The 22,810-nt window shown below is 46.7% G+C and overlaps 1 protein-coding gene across 1 annotated transcript in view; it reads left to right on the plus strand.

Moving 5' to 3' along the window:
* Ptgfrn (prostaglandin F2 receptor inhibitor) overlaps window positions 1-22,810 on the plus strand; it is a 69,060-nt gene that overhangs the window by 39,642 nt on the left and 6,608 nt on the right. The window contains exons 5-7 of the mRNA XM_005076518.4: window positions 8,940-9,365; window positions 13,893-14,312; window positions 19,355-19,462. Coding sequence (XP_005076575.1) covers window positions 8,940-9,365; window positions 13,893-14,312; window positions 19,355-19,462 — 954 coding nt within the window. The remainder of the gene's footprint in view (window positions 1-8,939; window positions 9,366-13,892; window positions 14,313-19,354; window positions 19,463-22,810) is intronic.

A 22,810-nucleotide genomic window follows, 5' to 3' on the forward strand; every position in this document is an offset into this window, starting at 1 on the left:
ATAGATCATGGGAGGAGGTTGGGATGAATTAGTTGTTGCACTTGAGGGCTGATTCGTGAGTTTTGAAATTGAGACAAAAAGATGTGATTATCCAGTTCTCTGAAGAAAGAAAACATAAACTCTTTCAGAGAGGCAAACTTTTTCTTGGCACAGGGTTTATCCCATGCTCTTTCATTTCAGGGGCAGTGGATAATTTAATGGACAGTGCTCATAACTGTTCTTTTACTAAAGGCCTTCAGTGACTGTTCAAATGGATTGTTTCTTAAACCCACACTCGCTGAGAGCTGAGGGCGTGAGTTGTAAGTGTGGAAAAGGAGTTTGTCTCGAGAACTTGAATCGCTTCAGGAAACAAATGTTGCTTTGTGTTGATCCAATTTAGTGTATAGCTAAAGCGTAGAGAGCCGAGCGGAATGGCCAGTTAATCTGCACATTAAGCCATCTCTCTCTGCTATCAGATGTCTTAAACGAGCCTTTGGCAAGAGTTGGATACTAATCAGTTTATGGTTGAGCTCTCTGCCCAAAGACCGGACTTCTGCAGTGTTAATTAGAGAAGGTTCCAGGGGCTTGGAATGGGGGTGGGGGGAGCTGAGCTCTGAGCTTGCTGTTTAGGCTTAAGAACCTGATTTGCATTCTCCCCCCACTGGAGAACTGACCCCCCTCTTCAGCAGTGTGCCAGCAAGGATGGTAATTACTTCTTTTCTTTAAAAGCACTATTAGTCTGCTAAGCACTTAGTAGATGCCTTCTCTAGGACATCCTGTTTAGAGATATGGAATTGTTAACATGATAGCCCGCATCTGTTCAGGATTATTCTAGAAATGTGCGTGGTGGAGCATTGGAGTCAGGGAGACTTGTGTGGACTCTGTTGCATCTTTGGTTTTCTCGGTTTAATAGGAAAATGCATAAGGTACTTAGCATAGTACCTGGCGGTTATATGTTAATACATTCCTTAGCGGTAATGGGGATGATTTCGCAGTTCTTGAGGGTCTTCTCCACCAAGTCGTTAGTCAGTCAGGATGTAGAAGTTTTGTTTGGGCACCAGGGAATCCAGCTTAGAAGAGCCAGAAATGTGTGTCCCAAGAAATGTAGCATTCCCAAGAGGTGCTGGGGCAAGGTGGTTGAGCTGACCACACCCAGACCTTCCTACTGTGCTCACAAGTCTGGATTTTTTTCGAGACAGGGTTTATCTGTGGCTTGGGAGGCTGTCCTGGAACTAGCTCTTGTAGACCAGGCTGGTCTTGAACTCACAGAGATCCTCCTGCCTCTGCCTCCCAAGTGCTGGGATTAAAGGTGTGAGCCACTACCACCCGCTCTCTTAGAGGAGTAAATGAGGATGAAGCTAGTGTAGCGCATAAGTGTTCCATTTGCTCTGAAATGGCTAGTATTGACTTCTGTCATGGTAATAATTCCTCCTAGGCTCTGCAGAGCAATTCCCCCACAACAGGACTTTGTAGCCACCTCTGTTTAGAAATTAGAATCTTTAGTGTACAAATGACTATGCTAACTCTTTGACAGTTGGCTGCCTCTAAAGTACCTGTCTGCTTCAAGATCCACAGCCGTAGAAGGCCCCCACTGTTTTCTCCAACTCCGACCTTCCAGCCTTTTCTCTCATCAGCTGTAGGGAGAGCACAAGTGGAGGGGGTGTTAGAACATGCCCCTGCAGGGGAAGGGGGACAAAGCATCTCAGCTATCACTCTGGGCTCCTGGGAGGGAGTAGGCTATGAGAAAGCCTTGGTATCCCAAGGATGGAATGAGCTTGTCCAGGTAGGTTAGGTTGGGAGCCAGTCTCCCCTGCAATTCTGCTCAAACTCTATGCAAAAATTCCCTAACTTAGCTTCCCTGGGCTTCAGTTTTGCTTGTCCTTTAAAATGTACATGGAAATAATACTAATTCCATAACGTTGTTGTAATGATTAAACAAAACAGCACGGAAAGTATTGTGGTCTGCTGCCTGGGATCTAGGAGCTTTCAATAAATGTTAGTTGCCACCATTGTTATTATTGTAGAATGGGGATAAGGTTATATACCTTCTTTATAGAATTGTTAGAGTAAATGAAAGACATCTGTATACCTTGAATACACAGTACAGAAAGTGGGCGGCTCCTGAAAACAATAGGCACAAAGTACTTGAGTATGTAACCTAGCCAGTGATTCTCAAGACTTTTCATTGTTTTGAATGTTATGACAAAGAAATTTAATGATCCATGTTTCTACAGCTTTGGAGATCGATTGTGTGTGTGTGTGTGTGTGTGTGTGTGTGTGTGTGTGTGTGTGTGTGTGTAGGTGTGGCCCTGGTACCCAGATTAAAAAATGGGTTCCTGTTTTCACATGCTACTGGAATTTGGCTTGGAATGGCTCTGTGTTCTGTGAAAGAGCTGATAGCGTGGGTTGTTATTTGTTTTCAGCTTTTCAAAACAAATTTACAAACATTCACAGTAGAAGAAATAATCACCAGCCTTAACTATAAGTATCTTGCTCATCTGATTTCAGTGTTCTTTCCTCCCTTGGAGGGAGGCACACACACACACACACACACACACGCACACGCACACGCACGAACACACACACTGTCTTTCTCTCTTACACTTCCTTTTTTATCTACAGAAACATAAACCATTCCCAAGATGCCTTATCTTTTCTTTTGTGAGAGAAGATCTCGTTTCCCCTGTAGCCCTGGTTGGCTACAGCACGCTCCTGCCTCTGCCTCTCACATGCTAGAATTGCAGGCATGTGCTACCGCACACAGCCTCCCAATACCGCTTTACCACTAAATGCTTCAGGATGCATCTTAACTGATGAGCATTTCTCAAACATAACTGTCCTTGCATTCTTAGCTGATTTCGTGATGAGATCAGGCAGAATGTAGCAGTAATCAGTTGTGAAATACCATGCCAAAATGAGCATTTTTATGCAAAATATTGAATTTACTCCAATTCAGCCAGTATGCTAATATCTTTGATATAGAAGGCTCTTTATGCATAGCATGTGCAGATGGATGCTGTGGGTAGTCCCTAGCTTTGGAAAGGGTCCATGAGATATACATACAAATAACCGAAGTTCAAGACAGTGTTCTAGTAAAATCTCCAGAGAGTAGGGAGCCTGGCAGGTGGTAGGATCTCTGAACACTTTCTGAATGAGAAGTGGGGATGTGGGATGATACACTGCGAGAGATCAGAGGACGCTTTCTGTGTTGCCAAGGTGAGGCCACAAAGAAGGGGCGTGGTACCAGAGGCCTACAGAAAGACACAGACTCCACAAACCATGCTTAAAACTGAAACAACGTAAAAGGATACCTTCTGCACATGCACAGGGCAGAAATGAAACAGGAACCTGTGCCCTGACTCCTGATGTCATAGGCAGCATCTGACTGATGTCATAGGCAGCATCCCGTCTTCTCTGAGAGTGTTCATCTGAAATTGGCTCACAAAGCTGGTAGACAGCTCAAACAAACCTACACTTCGTCATTTCACAAGCCAAAACCCCATGAGTCTGTGCATTCAACCTGTGGCTGTTTGTGGTGGAGGTGGGGTTCATGCTAACATCAGCAGGAGTAGCAGAGCAGCCCCGAAGTCCATGGAGACATTTTCCTGGCCAGTCAATGAGATTCTTCTAACCCGATGTGAGTGTCCTGCATTCCTACTGTGTTGTGCCCCTCCCCATCGCCTGGAATCACAGGATGGAGACAGACCCCTTTCAGAGTGGGGGGTGGAGTAGAGTGGGACAGTCTGTTCAGCTATTTCCTCAGCAGCATGCTGAGCAGGTACCCTGGGTGATGAGGTAGGGGGTGTGACAGGGAAGACAGCAGGAACTAGGAGCAGTGGAGTGCCGAGAGGGACGGAGGGGAGGCAGTATTGGGGTTAGGTTGGGTTCAAATGGTGAGGGTCTTGAATGCAGGCTAGGGTGCGTGCTCTGAACCAAGCAGGTGAGAGGAGGCTTAGGAGGCTTATGACTGTGACTTGCCAAGTATATCAGTTACAGGGCCATTGGGAGGCCATGATAGTCTTGCTGGAGGCAGTGAGGGTGGTGTTCCCTGTGGTTTCGCTCTTAACTGCCATGTATCAGACTTGGAGTAGGAGGAGTGGAAAGGGCACTGAGGAGGCCTGGGGCTTACTCTCTCGGAGTGTGGAGGCAAGAGGAAGAGGTGAGATGGAGCAGTTCACCCCAATCTGGGATGGTCAGGAGCAAGAACGGTGGGAGTGTGGTCCCAGGAGCAGGCAGTGGAGCGTTGGGAAGGAGGAGCTGGCTGTGCTTCTTCGGAGTGGGCTCCAGGTGTGTTTGCCCCATGTGCACGCTGGTGAGGGAAGGTGGTGACTGATGTGGGTTACATTATGACCTGGCTACACTTAAGATGCTGTGGAGCCCCAGTCAATGTGCCTGACACAGCACCGCACCTGTGTTGGGTTGTGAAGTCTGTAAAACACTGAGAGAGTGAGTGAGTGAGTGAGTGAGTGAGTTTTGGGGAATAGCCAGGGAGGGGAAGAGAAGAGGGTAGGGGGAGAGGTACCCTGGTGGAACATTTTCCCCTGGCCACTAAAAGGTCAGTTATTCATGCTTCCAATTCTTAATCATCTTTTTAATTCAGCTAACTAAAGTTGTATGCATATATTATATATGTGCGTGTGTCTACATTGAGCGTGTCTGTGTCTCTGTGTGTATGGGGTTTTGTTTTTGGTGTTTTGGTTTTGTCTTTAGTTTTGAAACAGGGTCTCACCATTTAACTCTGGCTGACCTGGTACTCTCAGTGATTCTCCTTTGCTTCCAGAGTGCTGGGATGGAAGCTATACACCACCACATCTGGCTTAACATTGAATCTATTTATGGCATACACCATGATACCTGTATGCTGGGTGGAATGGCTGAAGTAACCTAATTAACATGTCTGTTGGCAATGGTTATGCTGACTTTGAGTGGAGAGAGCATTTAAAATGCATTCTCTTAACCATTCTCAAGCACCTATAGACAGTCATCTAAGAACAGTCACTGTGTTGCAAATGGGCTTTTTGGACTTATCTTCTGTCCAGCAGAAGTTTCACATCCTTTGACAGACACCTGCCCCTCCCCTTCTCCAGCCTCTGAGAACTCCCATTGTATTCTGTGCTGTTTGACTCTTTTAGGTTCTATGAGGCATTTGTCTTTCTGTGTCTTTCTTATTCTGACTAACACAATCTCCATCAGGTTCATCAATGTCATTGCTGATGACAGAATTTCTTTTGTCTTAAAAAGCTGAAAAGTACTGTAATGTGATTGAGCGCATACGTGCATGCGTACATGTGTGTGTGTGTGTGTGTGTGTGTGTGTGTGTGTGTGTGTGGTGTGTGCATGCGCACACATGCGTGCGCGTGTCTCCTACATTTTCTCCACTCACCCATGACACTTGGATGGACTCCCTCTCCTCCCTGTCCTGGCTACTGTGGACAGTGCTGTGGTGAGCATTCCCTGCCATTCATCATCACTTTAACAGCCTTTAGAAAGGGGTCACTTTGGAAGAAAGTGCCTGTAGCTGAAAGTAAACCATGAAAGACAGAATGGTTTGTTATTAAAAGGTAGGTGATCTGTTAGAGAACAGAAGTCCTGAGGGGAGCGAGTGGCAGGGCATCTCAGTTTCAATGGTCAGTTGGGCTAGAGTTCGGGCCCATGGGAAGCCAGCTGTCCTCTGGTCACATTCCCTGTGGCAGTAACTGGCGGTGCCATTACCAGCACAGTCTTCAGTGCCCTGAAAATTGTCCTGTCGAGCATGGAGCTTAGAAACTATGAAGTTTGGCTCAGGAGAGGTGCTGGTCTTCAAAGGTAGGATGGATGCAGGCCTGGACAAGATCTCCCACCAGTGAGCCATGTGAGGAGGTTACTCGACTTCTAAAGGTGTTCCTTCTGAGAATGAAATGGGAATTGTGAATAGTAAACAGTGTATGTGTGTGCTCACATTTGTTGGTATGTACTCCAGGAACCAGGTTAAGCAGGGAGGGTACAAGCACAGTCATGCTACAGTAGATGTATGGAGATCATAAGACAGTCTAGAGTTTTCCTTTCCACCCTGTTGAGGCAGGCTCTCATGCTGTTTCTGCCATACTGTATAATCCAGGCTGTCAGGCCCGTGAGCTTCCGGGTAATCCTCCTGTCTGTGCCTTCCGTCTTGCCATGTAATGAGTACAACCAGGCTCTTTACATTGGTTCTAGAGACTGAACTCGGGTCATTCAGGCTTACACAACTACTGCTTTTACTCTCTGAGCCATCTCTCCAATCCCTTCTATGTATATTTCTAATTCCTAACCCTTGCAGTGACGTTAGGAGGTGTGGTTATAGTCACAGTCTGCATTGCTACGGATGAGGCACCAGAGAGCTTAAGAAGTGTGTTCAAGATTGTTTGCAGATCAGTGGCAGAAGCAGGGTGAGCACACGGTCTGCTTGCTGACCGATGGTACTTCACCTCTGCAGATGGTCTTCATTGCTCTCCATGACCTCATGAAGTAGTGTCCAGGCTGATGCTGTTGCATCAGGAAGTGTTGCCCATACCATACCCAAAGTAGACAGAGCTCTGTGAATGGCAGCCAGAGTGGCTGTGTTTGATATTTCTCCTTCACTGGTTCCCCGCCTCCTCCACACTTGCCAAGAACCCTGTGTTAAGCCCCTCTAGCCTTCCTTCCTCTGCCTGCCCCCTCCACATTACCTCAGTTTCTCTAGTTACCACACACTCCTGCCCCAGTGGCGTCCCAGTGTTTGGGATGCTCTGAAGCTTCAGTGTCCCCAGGGATAACACTTTCCTTCTAAGCACCCCTGGTTCCCTCATGGCAGTTGCCTACTCTACAGTGACTGTTTGAGGGTCTCGTCCCCAAGCTTCAAATACATTGCTTTGTACGTAGCAGGCACCCAATATATTTGCTTGTTTCATGCTAAGGTTTCTAGAAAACCGTGTGCCTGCCACCCTGCTGTGTGCACACTAGTTCAAATCTGTCATTTCCACACTAGATGAAGCGCATGGCTCTGTTCCGCTTTTCAGTCCTAACCAAATTTTGACATAACGGAAGGGTCTAAAACCCTTGAATGTGGGGTGCTGAGGGTCTTGCATGTCCTCTGCATGTGGCAGCTTTCACAAGTTCCTGGGAGGTTGCCCCTCAATCACTTGCTGCTGGGAAAGCTTATGGCATGTTAGCCCCCTTCCAGGAGGTGGGAAGACAAGCTCAGAGCCCCACCCACCCCCTGCACTGCTGCCCCCACACACAGTAAAGTGAGGCAGCCCTGTCCTCTCTGCCACTGATGTCCCAGCAACCTATGGTACCTGCTTACACAGCACTCACAGTATCACAGCTAGGCTGTGCTCACACAGCCAGGCAGGGGCCCTGTGGGTTTACCTCTACGGTGGAGCCCAGTTTTACTCACAATTACATGCTTGTGAAGATGGCATTTGAGAGAATTAAGATTTTGAGTTCTTTCCATTTCCTAACCCTGTTAATCATTCTTGGAGAAGTCAGGATGTTATAAATTTCATTAGAAGTGTAAATCACAAAAGAACAGTTCCTTGACCTCAGCAGTTTATAATCCATGTGAGTCATAAATAAAAGCAGCAAGAAATAAAACAAAATTGCTAAAGGTGATGGAGATAAAGAGAGTGCTGGAAAGTGGAAAGCTCTGTTTAAGTCGAATGATTTTTCTCATAGAAGGCAAAGTGCTTGGGGCAAAGAAAATGTAGACTTTTCTAATAACCTTACCATCAATTCAGGGGATATGTCTTGAGTTCCTACTGTGTCCCAGGATCTTGGGAATGAGACTCCCAAGCAAAGAGTAGTTGCAGAGTGAATAACTGGTGTCAGAAAGATGCATGGGAGCTCAGAGAAAGAGAGCCATCCCTAGGGACACTGAGGGTCACAGACTATCCCAAACACTGTTGTGCACAAAGGCATCCGCCTGTGTGGTGGTTAACAGCCTGTGGAGAGGAAAGAAGGCCGCCAAGGGGTTCTAACACAGGTTCCCTAAGGAGGCAAGTGTGGAGGAGCCTGCAGCCAGTGACAGCACAAGCATGGAAACAGTGGGCAAGCGGGTGGTGATCCTGCAGACTTACCAGGGCCATGCTCACTGTGTGATGGCTTCATGGCTGGCAGAGTTACAGGGTGAGTTATTTGTGGCAGTGAAAAGAATGTGCTTTGGGGAGTCTAAGCTAGGGGGTGTTGGCTGATGAATACAGATTCAGTGGAAAATTGCAAATGAGGATAAGAATATGAGTGAGGACCTGGGGCCTTTGCATTTGGGGCACATCCAGGAGTGGCAGGAACCTGAACCCTAGTGAGCCTCAGATTGTGGATGGATTGTCCTTCGCATTAGAACTTTGCATCACTGGGAGTTTCGGAGGTCTGCGGGCTTTCTTGGCATCCCAGAGACAGTCTTGATAGGATGTGAACACTAAGTTTCTGAGATCCTCCTCAAAGATTCCAACTGCCTGTAGTGCCTGTTAGTATCCCTCATCCTATGCAAAAGTGGGGGTTCTGACCCTGGGCATTTGACTTCCTGCCTTGGGCCTTTTCTTTCTATTTTAAAATTATTTTTTAATGTGTATGGGTATTTTGCCTGTATGTATACATGTGTACCACATGTGTACTATGTCCTCAGAGGCTATAAGATGGGATTGGATCCCTGGAATTGGAGTTATAGATGGTTGTGATTGCAGTGTGGGTTTTGGGAATTGAACCCAGGTCCTGTGCAAGAGCAGCAAGTGTTCGTAACCTCTTAACCACCTCTCAACCACCTTGGCAGTTTTCTTAAGGCAGATATAGGAAAAAGTGATTTACAGGTTTTGAGAAACACTCTTATAGGGTCTTTACTGCCCAACACAAAGACTTGATTTCTATCCTAAGAGTTGGTAAGATGAACAGTTTGTCACAATATGAGCGGTCCTTGGTTTGTTCCCTTTGCCAATTCTTATGTTGCTGTGTTTTTTCTCTCTCATCTTCAGAGCCAGAGTACCAAGTCTACCTGAATGCTTCTAAGGTCCCTGGGTTTTCAGACGACCCCACAGAACTGCAGTGTCGGGTGATGGACATGAAGCGCGTGGAGGCTGGTGTCCGACTTACCGTGTCATGGTACTACAGAATGAATCGCCGCAGTGACGAAGTGGTGGCCAGTGAGCTTCTTGCAGTCATGGACGGAGACTGGACTCTAAGATACGGAGAGAGGAGCAAACTGCGGGCCCAGAGCGGAGAGTTTATTTTTTCTAAGGAACACACGGACACATTCAGTTTCCGGATCCAAAGGACTACAGAGGAAGACAGGGGCAATTATTACTGTGTTGTGTCTGCCTGGACCAGGCAGAGAAACAACAGCTGGGTCAAAAGTAAGGATGTCTTCTCCAAGCCTGTCAACATATTCTGGGCCTCAGAAGGTAGGAACTTCGTGCCGGTCGTTGCTCGGTTTTGTTTTAGTTTCTTAAGTCTTCTGTCTGTGTTTGTTCCGGTTCCCATCACCCTCCACTCACACTGGAAATCTATACTGATACCCGAGGGAGCTGTAATCACCTCATGATCCTCTTGCCCCCCTTTAGACTCTGTCCCCAAGCTACGAGGGAAGGCCCTCTGCAACTCACTGTCATTAACAAAGCCTTGCACTTTCTGCACCCCATTGTTTCTTTTTCTTCTTTTCAGCTGCCTACCTCCTCCCTGAGAGCAGTTGTCCCAGAAACCCTCCTAAGTGATACTGTTCTCACAGTCCTTGCAAAGAAGTCAGGTACCCTCCTTGTTTCCCAGTGCGGTTTCTACCGTTTCCTTTGAGCCCTGGAAGTCCCTTCTGCGTCTCCTTGCCCAGGGCCCCTCTTCCTCCTCCCTCTTCCTCGTAGCCCCTCCTATCACTAACTTGATTGACTCCTGGGTTTTCTGTTCATTTGCTTGAGATGCCAGCCTTATTCCTATCTGGCTAAATTTATTGAAGTCATCTTGCGAGATTTCAGAAAGCAAAGATCCCAATAGAAATTATGTTTGGGGGCTGGAGAGATGGCTCAGGTTAAGAGCACTGACTGCTTTTCCAGAGGTCCTGAGTTCAATTCCCAGCAACCACATGGTGGCTCTCAACCATCTGTAATGAGATCTGGTACCATGTCTGACCTGCAGGCATATATGCAAGGAGAATGCTATATATATAATAAATAAATCTTTAAAAAAATTATGTTTGAAGTTCCGAGATGTGTGCAGTCTAGACGCTGGTATTGAATCCTCTTGAGTAGCCACCATGGAGAACCCTGGTGTAGACAAGACTTTCATTGTCAGTCCCTGCCTTCGTCTCTTAAGTTCTCTCCAAGTGTCACGTCCTCTGTCCTTTTTGGCCCTTCATTCCCAGTTCTATAAGTCAGACCAGCTCAGTTCTGATAGCTGAAGCCCAACCCCTGCATAGCTGAAGTTTGACATGCCTGGTTCTCTATGCACAGTCTTTCTAGATTGTTCCCTGTAGTGTTTCAGTCCTATTGATCCTGCCATCTGACATTGTCCTTCCTCATTACTTGGTCTTCACTTCTCTCTTACCAGAAGTTCACCATGTACCTGGAGCCCTCCCTAAGGGGTTCAGGGTCAAGGGGTAAGGGGAATTATATGATCACCTACTGATACCTTAGCCTAAGTTCCCAGTCAATAATGTTCCCTCCTTTGCATCCTTAACTCTCTAGCCACTGGCTTGGTCTACTCTACTTAAAACACAACCCGATTCAAAGCCAACTTTGCTGTTTTCTTGGCTGTGTATGCAGAGCTAGATGCAATTGAAGGAAAAAACATTCCAACAGTGGTCTGGTCTCACTTTAAATCTCCAATCCCTTCTGTCACATGGGCTCTCAACATTGAGAGCCATTCTGGTTTCCTTCGTGTGTTTACTTCCCCACTCTCCTAAGTGATAATTGCACGCCACCTGCTCTCTCTGCAAACATCCTCCCCCAGCCTCCATCAGCTTCTGGCCTTGCTTCTCCATCCCCTATAAAAAGATAGTCAAAGGAGAACTTCATCTGTCATGCCCAGCATTGAACCTGTTACTCACCCTTCTGTCTTGGCAACCGTCAGCCCCTTTCACAGCTCAGGCCCATGACCCCCCCCCCCCCTCTCTCTCTCTCATGTCTTTGATAGTCTCTCACCTTTGGTCCCTTCCCACCAGCCTGTTAACATTGCTGTTAAGGAAACTAATTTTGATTTTTTTTGTTTGTTTATTTGTTTTGTTTTTGGAGACAGAGTTTCTCTGTTTAACACTCCTGACTAAACCTGGAACTCACTTTGTAGACCAGGCTGGCCTCAGACTCACAGAGATCCACCTACCTCTGCCTCCCAGGTGCTGGGATTAAAGGCGTGCGCCACCACCACCCAGCTATCTTCTTTTATCTTTCTGTTTCTTATAACCCTTGCCCACCACTCTGTCCTTTGGTAGCAGTGGATTTGATTGAACTATATTTAATGTCTCTAGTTTCTCCTCCATTCCCCTTTGGTACCTACTTTCCCCCTCACTGCACATATTAAGATTGCCAGAAGCCTGTTGTCAGTTATCTCCTCTCCACAAATGCTTTGGCTTTCCCATGGCTTGTAGGATGCCTTCCCCAGGCTTGTTCCCATCCTCACTGGCGGCTGCATCTCAGCCTCCTTTGCTGCTTCCTGTCCATCCTCCCAGTTCCCACACAGGAAACAGCATCAGGACAGAGTCCCTGAATTCCTGTTTACCTCCCTTAGCTGTCTTCATACTCCACCCAGCAGTGACTGACTCCCAATCCTCATGTTTACCCAGCCTGTTGCAGAAACTCTAGATTCAGGGTTATGCTGCCTTCTTGGCTAGCAGACACCACTCAGACTTGTGTCAGAAATGGAACCTCCAGCCTCTGCAGCCTATCTCCGTCCACCTTTGGTTGCCAACCTAAAGCTTCTCCCCAATTCTTCATTCTTTTTATTCTGTTTGTTTGTTCAGTTTAATTGCTGAGGGTTGAACCAAGGATTTTAAAAGCCTTATGCAAGCTAGCTACACCCTGACCCCTAACTTCCCCTTTTTGGTTGTTGTTTGGTTGACTTTTTGTTTTTAGAGGCAAGGTCTGTTGTAGCCCAGTCATCCTCAAACTCATTATGTAGTCAAAGATGGCTTTGAACTCCTGATACTCCTGTCTCTACCTCCTAAGTGCTGGAATTACAGACACCACCATGCCATTTCTCACTCCTCATTCTTGAGACTGATTTAGAGTCTAATGACCTCTCATGTTTCATTCTTAATGAGCCTGCTATCTCTCACTTGTGTTGACATTACCTGCCTCCTCTCTGGTCTCCTTGTATCCACCCTTAATCACACCCACAGCAGCTGGGCAGTGGTGGCACACACCTTTAATCCCAGCGCTTGGGAGGCAGGTGAATCTCTTGAGGTCAAGGCCAGCCTGGTGTACTGAGAGAGTGTTCCAGAACAGCCAGGGCTTCACAGAGAAACCGGGTCTCAAAAACTAAAATACAATAAAAATCACACCCTTAGCATCTAATCAGATCATGAAATTCTTCTGCCCTGAACCTTCTCCTGGGTTCCCTATCTCAGAGTCTCCTAATAGACTGATCAGCTTCCCTCACAGCTCTCCCCACTGCCCACTCTGCCCTGCCCTTCCCATGGTTCCCCTCACCACCTGACAAGCTCTATAGCTCACCATCTCCTCTGCCTAGAAAGCTTTCCCACCTCCCTCAGGCGCTTAGTCAAATGTCATCTTCTTAGTGGGACCTTCCTGGGCTACTCTGTCTATAATTCTGCTCCCTCTCCACGTACCCAGCCCTACACTTCTCTTTTGTCTGTTTTTCTTCTGTGATTCTTACATTTTACCACCTCACCATACTGTTTGTCCTCCTCTACTGGTGCTTAAAGTGAACGGTTGCTGTGCTTTTGGTTCACTGTTCTATCACCAGAGCCTATGATATGAAGGCTGTCGGTAATTGTGTCTAACTCATGAGAGGATGACCAAACTCACAGGAGAAGCAGGAATGAGTGACTGGCTCAATGGCACCAATTTCCTTCTCGGCCTTTACATGTCCCGTTGATTGTGGCCACATTGCACTGGTGGTCATCTGATTAGAAGGCATTTCTTGGCTGGGCAATGGTGGTGTACACCTTTAATCCCAGCACTCGGGAGGCAGAGATAGGCAAATCTCTTTGAGTTTGAGGCCAGCCTGGTCTACAGAGTGAGTTCAAGGACAGCCAAGGCTACATAGAGAAACCCTGTCTTGAAAAAAAAAATCCAAAACAAAAATTTTTTAAAGGAACGGACATGATTCATTTCAGTTTTTAGTAGCTATTTGAATATCTTCCACATGCCTGACTTTGCTAGTGTGACTGGAGAAACCTAACGTATACATGCTTAGTGATTAGTGTTAGACAGAGAAGCCCGAAGAACATGCAAACCCACTGGTTGTGTACCCATAGACATTGGCTCAAAATCTCAAAACCACATCTCTGAAGATAAAAGTGTAAACCAGGTAGAAATGGCCATAACTGCAGATGCAATTGCATTTAGTGATACATTATAGGGTCAGACAGAGAGTAGCCATGCTGGCACATGCTGGCAAACAGGCTAACACTCGGCAGAGAACGCTGCGGTGTGGCTAACCTAGCCTGTCTTCCCTGGCTCTCTGAGTCATGAGAGGCCCAATAGCTCTCTGAGTTCTCTGGATGAAACATCCCAAGGATTTGAAACTCCACACTCTCATTGTCCCTTGCTCCTCGGATCTATTCTGACTGCTGCTCCCCCTGTGGTGGTTTTCAGTCTGTTCAGCACGTTATTTTCTTTTGGAGAATCCATGTTTTCCTTGGTGTTATCGTGTGGCAAATTGCACATAAATCCCTATTTCCTGGATGCTTTGATTTTTAGATGCATATCCATTTTAACCAAATCTGTTGGAAATGACCTCCTCCCTCTGATTCTTCATTCCAGATTCTGTGCTTGTGGTGAGGGCACGGCAGCCAAAGCCCTTCTTTGCCGCAGGGAATACATTTGAGATGACTTGCAAAGTGTCTTCCAAGAATATCAAGTCACCACGCTACTCTGTTCTCATCACGGCTGAGAAGCCTGTCGGGGACCTCACCAGTCCCAATGAAACCAAGTACATCATCTCCCTGGACCAGGATTCCGTGGTAAAGTTGGAGAACTGGACTGATGCATCTCGGGTGGATGGCGTTGTGTTAGAGAAGGTTCAAGAGGACGAGTTTCGATATCGAATGTACCAGACTCAGGTCTCTGATGCAGGACTATACCGCTGCATGGTGACGGCTTGGTCTCCTATTGGGGGTAGCCTGTGGCGAGAAGCAGCGACTAGTCTCTCCAATCCCATTGAGATTGACTTCCAAACCTCAGGTGAGCAGAGAATTCCGTGAAGCCATAGATTGAACTGGAATACAAGCCTACCATTTTCATCGAGGGTCTTTAGTATTTATTTGTTTATTTTTGTGTATGTGAAGTGGTGTGTATATGTGGTAAGTGTGTGTGATTTGTGTGTACATGTGTACTTGGAAAGTGCCTTGCTCTGTCACTCTGCCTTCTTCCCTTGAAACAGTTATGGCTAGAAAGCCAGGGATCCTCTGTCTTTACACCACCGTGCACACACAGTGCTGGGATCACGGGCATATGCGACCTCACCGGCTTTTTATATGGGTGCCGGGGATTCGAATTCAAGTACCATCGTGTGGCAGCAATCACTGTATATACTGTGCTGTCTCCCAAGCCCCTGTCCTTGCCTTTCCAAATAGCTTGTGAAGTGGGATTCCTATGCCATTTAGTTTATCCCAATAAGGTCTGTAATTCTGTGGCTTTTCACATATTCACAGGGTTGTGTGACCATCAATCACCATAGTCGATTATAGGACATTTCTGTAGTGCCCAGATGAAACTCAGACCCCTTCACTAACAGCCCAGCCTCCCTCCCCCATAACCACTCTGCTTTCTCTACACATGGATTTTCCCACACCTCATACTTCACACGTATGTCATCTTTGTGTCTGGCTGACTTAACTGAGCTTAGTGTCCTCAGATGTCACCCACGTCATCTTTATGACTGAGTGCGTGGTTAGGCCACACTTCATCAGCTGATGGACTGTTCAGACCCACAGTCTGGTCGGTTTCCCCACTGTTTTAATTCTGTCATAAACACTCATGGGAAAGTTGTTTATTTTTTTTGAAATGTATTAAAAAAAAGACAGGAGCTTACACCTCAGCCCTCAGGGGACATAGTGGAGAGAGAAGCCTGTGGCTATCAAAGCAGGTGGTCCCGAGTGGGAGCCTGAATCCAGTCTCATTTCATGGCTTCCAACTCCAGGATGGTAGGTGGTGACCCCAGCTCTGGGATTGGATGAACTTCCTGTAATTAGGTGTCACCAGAGTTGCTGTGGGGCTGTGTATTGGTGACCCTATCAGCTTGGTTCGTTAAGAATAGTTATTCGTGATATTTATCTTTGGCGTTTATTGTGTCTACTCAGAAATGAATTTATCCTTAGTGGAAGTATCTTACGCTTATGTGTGACTCACGAGTCCTGGTTGCACCTTCTGTGTGTGTCTTTCAGTAGGAAGATGGCTTTTAAAGCTTCAAGTGCCCAGGCTCATTTAGGTGATCTGTGTGAATGTTAAACCCACAGCCCTCAGTAGTCTGCCCTCAATTGCTAGTTAGGGATTAGGTTCTTTTTGTTTCTTTTCTTTTCTTTTTTAGTTGGGGATTTTTGAATGCATACATTTATGCTCATCTACAAAAATTCTGTCATTAACCAAATCAATATAACAAATGCACGATGCTTTAGTTAAATCATTCACTTGTGGGGGTGGAGAGATGGCTCAGTGGTTAAAAGCACGTAACTGCTTTTGCAGAGGACCCAAGTGTGGTTCCCAGCATCCATGTTGAGCCTCTCACACCACCTGTAACTCCAACTCCAGGGAATCCAATACCCTTTCCTGGTCTTCCTGGGCAGTTGCAGTCATGTGCACATACCTATACACATAATTAAAAATATGTCTTTTTAAAAAAGAAATTGTTAAATCATTCATAACTTTGTAGGTAAGTCAGAATCTGCCTGCCTCTGCCTCGGGACTGCGGGGATTAAAGGCATGTGCCACCACACTTTTGTTGGGCAATTTGTCATCGAAAGGACCTACCCACTTACCGAATGATTCCCCCATATTTGTGTTTGTTGAGATGATTACATGATTTTGTCCTTTTCACTATGTTTCTGTTTTACTGTCTGCTATGGTCAGTACTATCTTTTTTTTACATTTGTTATCTGATCATTCTTTCAGTTATGTGGAAGAGAGGAGATATGAAGAAGTCCTTTATATATTTCTGGGTTGGGGATGGATATTGGGTCTATTTCTTAAGTCTTTAAATCTCAGTATGTCAGCTGGTCATCTCTTTCCTTCCAGGTTGAATAGATTGCCTAAAAACTGTATTCCTTCTGTAGAATTGTCACAGTCTGTCCCCATCTTAATTAGAAGGTACCACCTGATTAAACAGCCCAATGCTAGACCCCCCAGTAAACAAGAGTCTTCACTTCCTGTACAACAGCACTCCTCCTTAAGATACATGACAAAGAAGTCCTCGCTGGCCCCACCATCCTGTCACCTAATCTTCAGCCTTGGTCTCTTGTTATTAGTAGGAAATCTACTAGATCATGGGTTTTACTGACCCAAGTTTCAGGGTTAAAATGAACTTAAACATGATCGTGTAGCCATAATCCTTTTAAAGGAGTCGCAAGTTTTTCCTTTTTAATATAGAAATTTGTAAACAGAGTGAAAGTACTCAGATGTTAAGAGCACTGGGCCCTCTTCCCGAGGACCTGGATCAAATCCTAGTACCCACATTGCAGGTCACAACTGCTTATAACTCCAGTCCCAGGGGATCTGACACTATCTTCTGGCCTCCATGGGAACAACACATGTGGTGCTCAGACATACACATAGGCAAACTGGGTATACACTTAAGATAAATTAATAATTAAACAGAGCCATGCCGTAGAAAGTAGAACAGTCCCACCCCACCCTCACCCTGCCCTATGAAACACTAATTTAGGTTGTTCATCTTTCTAGAACTTTTCCTCTAGTGTTATCTTCATGACTTGGAAACCTTGACTGCACATAAAATTCTATGACCCACTTCCTTCCCCTTTAATGTAAGATAATCAGTTTTCCTGTTAGCAGTAAATGCTAGGTAGACACTAGCCCCGAGACTGCATTGTGCAACATCACTTAGCCATGACCCCGTGGCTGAAGGAACAGATGGTCGCCGTGTTTGCCTGCACAAAAGTGCTGCCTTTCCAGCCTTTTCCTAGGGTGGGGATGGAACATGGCTGTGTCAATGTTTGTGTTTAGAAGTTAAGTGGTCCCTATACTGCCGACTAAGAGTCCAGGGACCCATAGTGACTGCCTGCTCACTGAATTCCTCAAGTCTGTAGTCTGCAAGTTAACCAGACAAATGCCCTCGCTAAACAGCAGTGCCACAAAAATAGACAATAATGAAAATATTTCTGAATATTCCACTATTCTGGGATAATGACCATATTAACATCGAGCTATTGATTTCATTAGAAGGAAACCCAGTAATGTGAGTCGTTCGCCACAATGAAGGCCTTCTTCCCCAGCCCTGTCTGCTTTGTGAGACAGAGCACAGACCCTCTCACAACCCTCCCTTGGTTCCCACGGCAGCTACCAATAGGGGAATGGGAGTCATGACTTGTGACCCAGAAAGCATTTGAGGTTTTCTTTGGAAATATAAAGAAAAGTGACATTTGTTCAAATTAGGTAGGTCTTTCTTCATTGTTTCAAATAAGAAAAATACTTAAATCAGTTGGGTATTTCAATGTTTGGTCACTTGGGGTTCTCATAGAAGGGGCCTGAATACTTTATCAAAGAAAGCCCTTAGTGGGGTTGTTTATTACCGTGAAGTTTCTAATCTACGGGAAAATTATAATCCCTTGTTCACCATGGCCACTGACACCCTGAGTCGGCAGAAACAACATATCCAGTCATTTCCTTTCCGCAGAACACGGAGTTCAGAGAAGTGAGGCTGGCCCTGCCCTCCACACAGCTGTGGGCAGAGCAGGCCAGAGCATGAGAACCTAAAGGAGCCAGGACCAGCCGAGGCACCTGGAGGAGAGGATGTCCCCGGGACTGCCATGTTCTCAGCCCCTCTGGAGTTCAGTCCCCAGGTCTCTCTAACACCTAACAGCTTTCCTTTACCTTTCTCCTCAGACTATACAAATTATTCATGTCCTTAGTGCTAGGAAAGCAATTTCATGACTTCTTATGAGTCATCAAATTGAAGTGAAAATAGAGCCAAACTCATTTCAGCGCCGCGCCTCATGACTGTGCGACCTTTCACATACTCCTGAGTGAGTAGCTTCTTACAGATGCTTAAAACCACAGTGGAGTAGATTTTCCTTTCCAGCAATCCAAACAAGGAAACAGGAACGTGTCTATTCCTCAAGTCAGCTTTACCTTAGCTTCCCAGGCCATCTATGCTCTGCTGAAAATCCAAGTCGACTCCCATGGCACTGATGTTCTAGAACATTCTTTCAGTTTTTCCTAATCCTGTATTTTAGAAGTTGGGGTGATAAGGTTAAGCATTAAGCTGTTGGGATCAGTTTGGCTTAAGCTATGAAATGCCCTTAACCTAAGTGGAAATCAGAGATAGGTTCAAAGTAATCATTAGGCTGCTGTATTCTTGGGGAAGGGGGGAAGTTGAGGTATAACTTTAGTTTCACAGTAAAATTGACCCAGAAGTATAGAGAGCTCCTATGTGTACCTGGCCTCCCCCTACGTTTTTCGTCTTTTAAAGGACTCTCCAAGCTGTCTGTTTCCCCTGAAATTCTAGCATTTTCTCAGTGCCTCCCAATATACTTTATCTAAGTATTGTCATTGTTAGGGAAATCTGATAGGAAGTCTATCTCCTAACTGGATCTGAGCCCTTGAACTCTGGGACCTCTGTCCCCATCGGTACAGCAGAGCACACTGAGGCCACTCACCCAACTGAGACCAGAAGCAAGTGCGGTTCAGTCCCTGGACTTGTGGTCTCTAACCCACTCTGGTTAGTTTGAACCGCCCTGAACCAGGCACCAACCTTACCCTACCCGCTGGGAGGTGAGCTCAGACTACCAACTTATCCTGCCACTGTCAGGCAGAGAAAGCTCAGTTTGGATTCAGTCAGGACTGGATTCAGGCAGGTGTGCCTGATGCAAGTGTCTCTGAGTAGAGAAAAGAGATCTTTCAATACCCATTTTATGATTTCCCTAGACTAGTTCCCAAGAAAGAGAACTACACTTCGATGCTGTTGGAGCTTCAGGAATGGAATTTGAATTCAGGAATGGAATTTGAACTTGTGTGAAAGAGAATAATGCAACTTAAATGTCACTCTCTTCCAGGTCCCATATTTAATGCCTCTGTGCATTCAGACACGCCATCAGTCACCCGGGGAGATCTCATCAAATTGTTCTGTATTGTCACTCTGGAAGGAGCAGTGCTGGATCCAGGTACCTCCCCCCATTCTTTCCCTCCTCCAGTTGCTTTTTGTAAATGTTTCTCTTGTCATTCTTACCGTGTCACTTAGATGTAGGGACTAGGGTCTGGATTGTCTGTTGCTCTCCACTTGTCTTAGGTAGGTAGGGGTTTCTGTTGCTGCCGTGAACACCATGACCCAAAAGCAAGTTGGGGAGGAAAGGGTTTATTTGGCATCTACGTTGTAGTCCACCATTAAAGGGAGTCAGGACAGGAACTCAAACAGAGCAGGAACCATAGAGGGATGCTGCTTACTGGCTTGCTCCCCAAGGCTTGTTCAGTCTGCTTTCTTGTAGAGCTCAGGGATGGCACGCCCACAATGGACTGGGCCTTCTCCCATCAATTACTAATTAACAAAGCCTTACAGCTGGATCTTACGGAGGCATTTTCTCAATTGAGGTTCTCTCCTCCCTGATAACTCTAGCTGTGTCAAGTTGACAAAAGACTAGACAGGACACTGCTTTTCCTGACTTGATGCTGTCTTGGTTCTGTGAGGCCCTTTATCTGCTGTGAGATCTGAAAACACTTTCCAGGGCAATCAGTAGATCTCTTTGTGGTTTATTGTGGTCTGGTTTGAGACCCACTCACAGGGTCCTCCTATGTGTCATACATTCATTGTTTCTGAGTTTCTTCAGTACACAAGAGCAGCTGTAGATGCTGGGAATAGCGCAGTGACCATGTTCAAGGTCTACCCCAGAGAGCTCGTAGCCTAGTTAAGGACACCCCTGGAGAAGTACCGACCAGGGGAAGAATGGCAGCTTTTAGAACTTGCAAGACAGCTCCCTAAATCCTTTTCTCCCATTGTACTGGAGGTGAAGCCTTGAGCATGCTAAGCCTGTCCCAAGCCACATCTCCAGCTCTGTGAATCTCTTTACAGAAAAGATTAGCCTTGCCAACAGATGCCTCAGAATTGTAGGCCCATCCCTCATACAGTTTCTGCTTGATGCATTTAGCAACCCGATAACGTCCCTCTCCCATTGGTTCCTCTGGTCTTGAAGGAGCATTAAGGCATTAGGGTGTGGTCCCTGTTACTGAGCAGTACTGTACCCCCCTTTGCCTTCCTTCAAAGGTTCTGTGAAGAGCCTAACTTGCTGAAGCCTGCCCTTCTCCCTTACACCCACTGTGACCCTGACACCACCTCGCCCCACCCCATTCCTAACAAAGTCATGCACTTTGGAACAGTCAAATTGTGTGAGTTCTCATGGGTTTCTGTGTGTAGACCCCTGGAATTATGGCCCTGGGGGCAGGTAGGCAGGTTTTGTTCTCTGTGAAGCGGCAGTGCTGATAAGCAGGGATGGTGGCCCATGCAGGCCTCACCAGTATCTAGAAGTAATGGGCTGAGTAGCCACCACCTTAGAGTGGGATCCTGCCTCCTTCTCCTTCAGGGCTTCTGTTCAAAGGCTCAGGTGGCTCCCAGTTCAGGACCTGCACATGCCTCCTGTGAAGGGACCAGGAGGGAATAGCGTTGGCTCTGTGGGTCAGATGGTCTCAGCAGCTCAGCCCTGCCTCAGACACAAGGAAGCAGCAGTGGGCAACAATATGAACAAACCAGCATGGCCGAGGAGCAGGAAACTTTGTCAGAACAAGGGAGGCTCCATTTAACCTCCAGGCATGGTTTCCTGATGACACCAACATTTGCTCTCAAATGTCCATGTGCTTTGGAGGTGGGAGAAAGGAGTTTGTAGAAGGAAAGGAAAAGAAAGAATTCCCCCACCCCCAACACACACACACATGTACACCCAGGGCTGCTTAGCTTGTCCATTGGGTTAAGGCATGAGGAGGCTGGCTCTGAGGCTAGCAAGCAGCCACTGTGGGGCTGAAGCTGGGGAGCACGGAGACGCAACGGTACCTTTGAAAGTGGAAACGAGGGGAAGAGTAGAAGAGATTGCCAGGGAAAGGCAAGCAAAACCCCTTTAAAAGTTTGCATAGAGCAGTGTTGTTCTAAAGCTCATTTATGACATATTCAGAAATAAACCCTCCGAATGCTCTTTCTCAGCAAATTAATAGGTCGCCCAGTTGTGCCTTTCATGTAAAACTCCCTTTTCCAGTGTAATTGCAAAAGCTATAGGTAGCTGGTATCTTGCAAATCACAATTTTCCAGAACTTTGCATTCTTGGTCTGTGTGGGTGGAAGATTCTGAATAATTAAACACAAATTGTAATTTCTTCCCCCCCCCCCCTTTTTTCATTCATCCTATGGGCTCTGAGAGGGAATTCTCTGTGGGAAAGTTGCATAAGTGGGCCAAGAGCCAAGGCACTCCTGTACCAAGGCAGGGTGGGAGCAGCCAAGCGTGGGTGGCGCCACGGTCAGGCTCCGAAGCAAAGCAGGGAAGTGTGAGTCATGGAGGTTTCTCCAGAGTGTGCTGTGAGGGTGCAAAGGAATGGAGCCCCCACAGCCATGCTAAGACTTGGAGCTGAGGGTCGGTAAGGAGCTGGGCTTCCATATCCTTGGCGCCCGGTCATTGTTCAGAGGCTGAGTGGCTGAAGTTAACGGTGTCTTGTAGGCACTGGGAGGCATTTCTAGCAAGTATGGTGTCTCTGGAGAGGTACAGTTTCAGAGTGTGAGTGTCTGGTACCTACACCCGCGTATGCAGCAGATGAGGTGACTCAGCACAGCAGCTGTCTGCATGAGGGACCCACAGCCTTGACAACAGATAGTCATGCCCTTCCTCCCAGCAGCGTGTGCTTGTCCAGCCATGTGTGGATATGAGGGCAGTCACTGTGGTCCAGGCATGACTCTTGAAGTATCTGCCCATGCTGTTAGTAGCATCTTTTTAGATTTATTTTTTATGTGTATGTCTGTGTGTGTCTGTACACAAATGAGAGTTTATGTGCGTGTCTGTCTGTCTGTCTGTTGAGGTCAGAAGACAGTGTCAGGTCCCCTGGAGTTACAAGCAGTTGTTAGCCACCTGACACGGGTGCTGGGAACTGAACCCGGGTCCTCTGTAAGAGCAGTAAGTGCTCTAAACTGCTGAGCCATCTTTCAGACCCCTATCAGTTGTACTTTACAGATGAAGAACTAAGTGGCAATGAACTAACATGGCTTGTTCAGGTCATGTGGCCAGTAGGTACTGGGGGTTCTAGCCCAGGCTAGCTCACCCTACCATCCTATGATGCATGTGGGGACTGAAGTACTGGGGACACCTCTATGCCCTGTCTTTAGTAGCCCCTCTAGGCTTGCACCTGACAGGTGGAAGAGCCTATTGCGCCCCGGCACTGAGGGGAAATGAGGCAGTTCATAGCACTCCCTCTGCTCCCGCCAAGCTGGCCTCAGAGACTTACACACTGGGCACTGTTTATACTAAAGTACGGGTAGGGCGGGTG

This window comes from Mesocricetus auratus, unplaced genomic scaffold, assembly GCF_017639785.1.
Source record: "Mesocricetus auratus isolate SY011 unplaced genomic scaffold, BCM_Maur_2.0 Super-Scaffold_100009, whole genome shotgun sequence".
In the NCBI taxonomy this organism is placed as follows: Eukaryota; Metazoa; Chordata; class Mammalia; order Rodentia; family Cricetidae; genus Mesocricetus; species Mesocricetus auratus.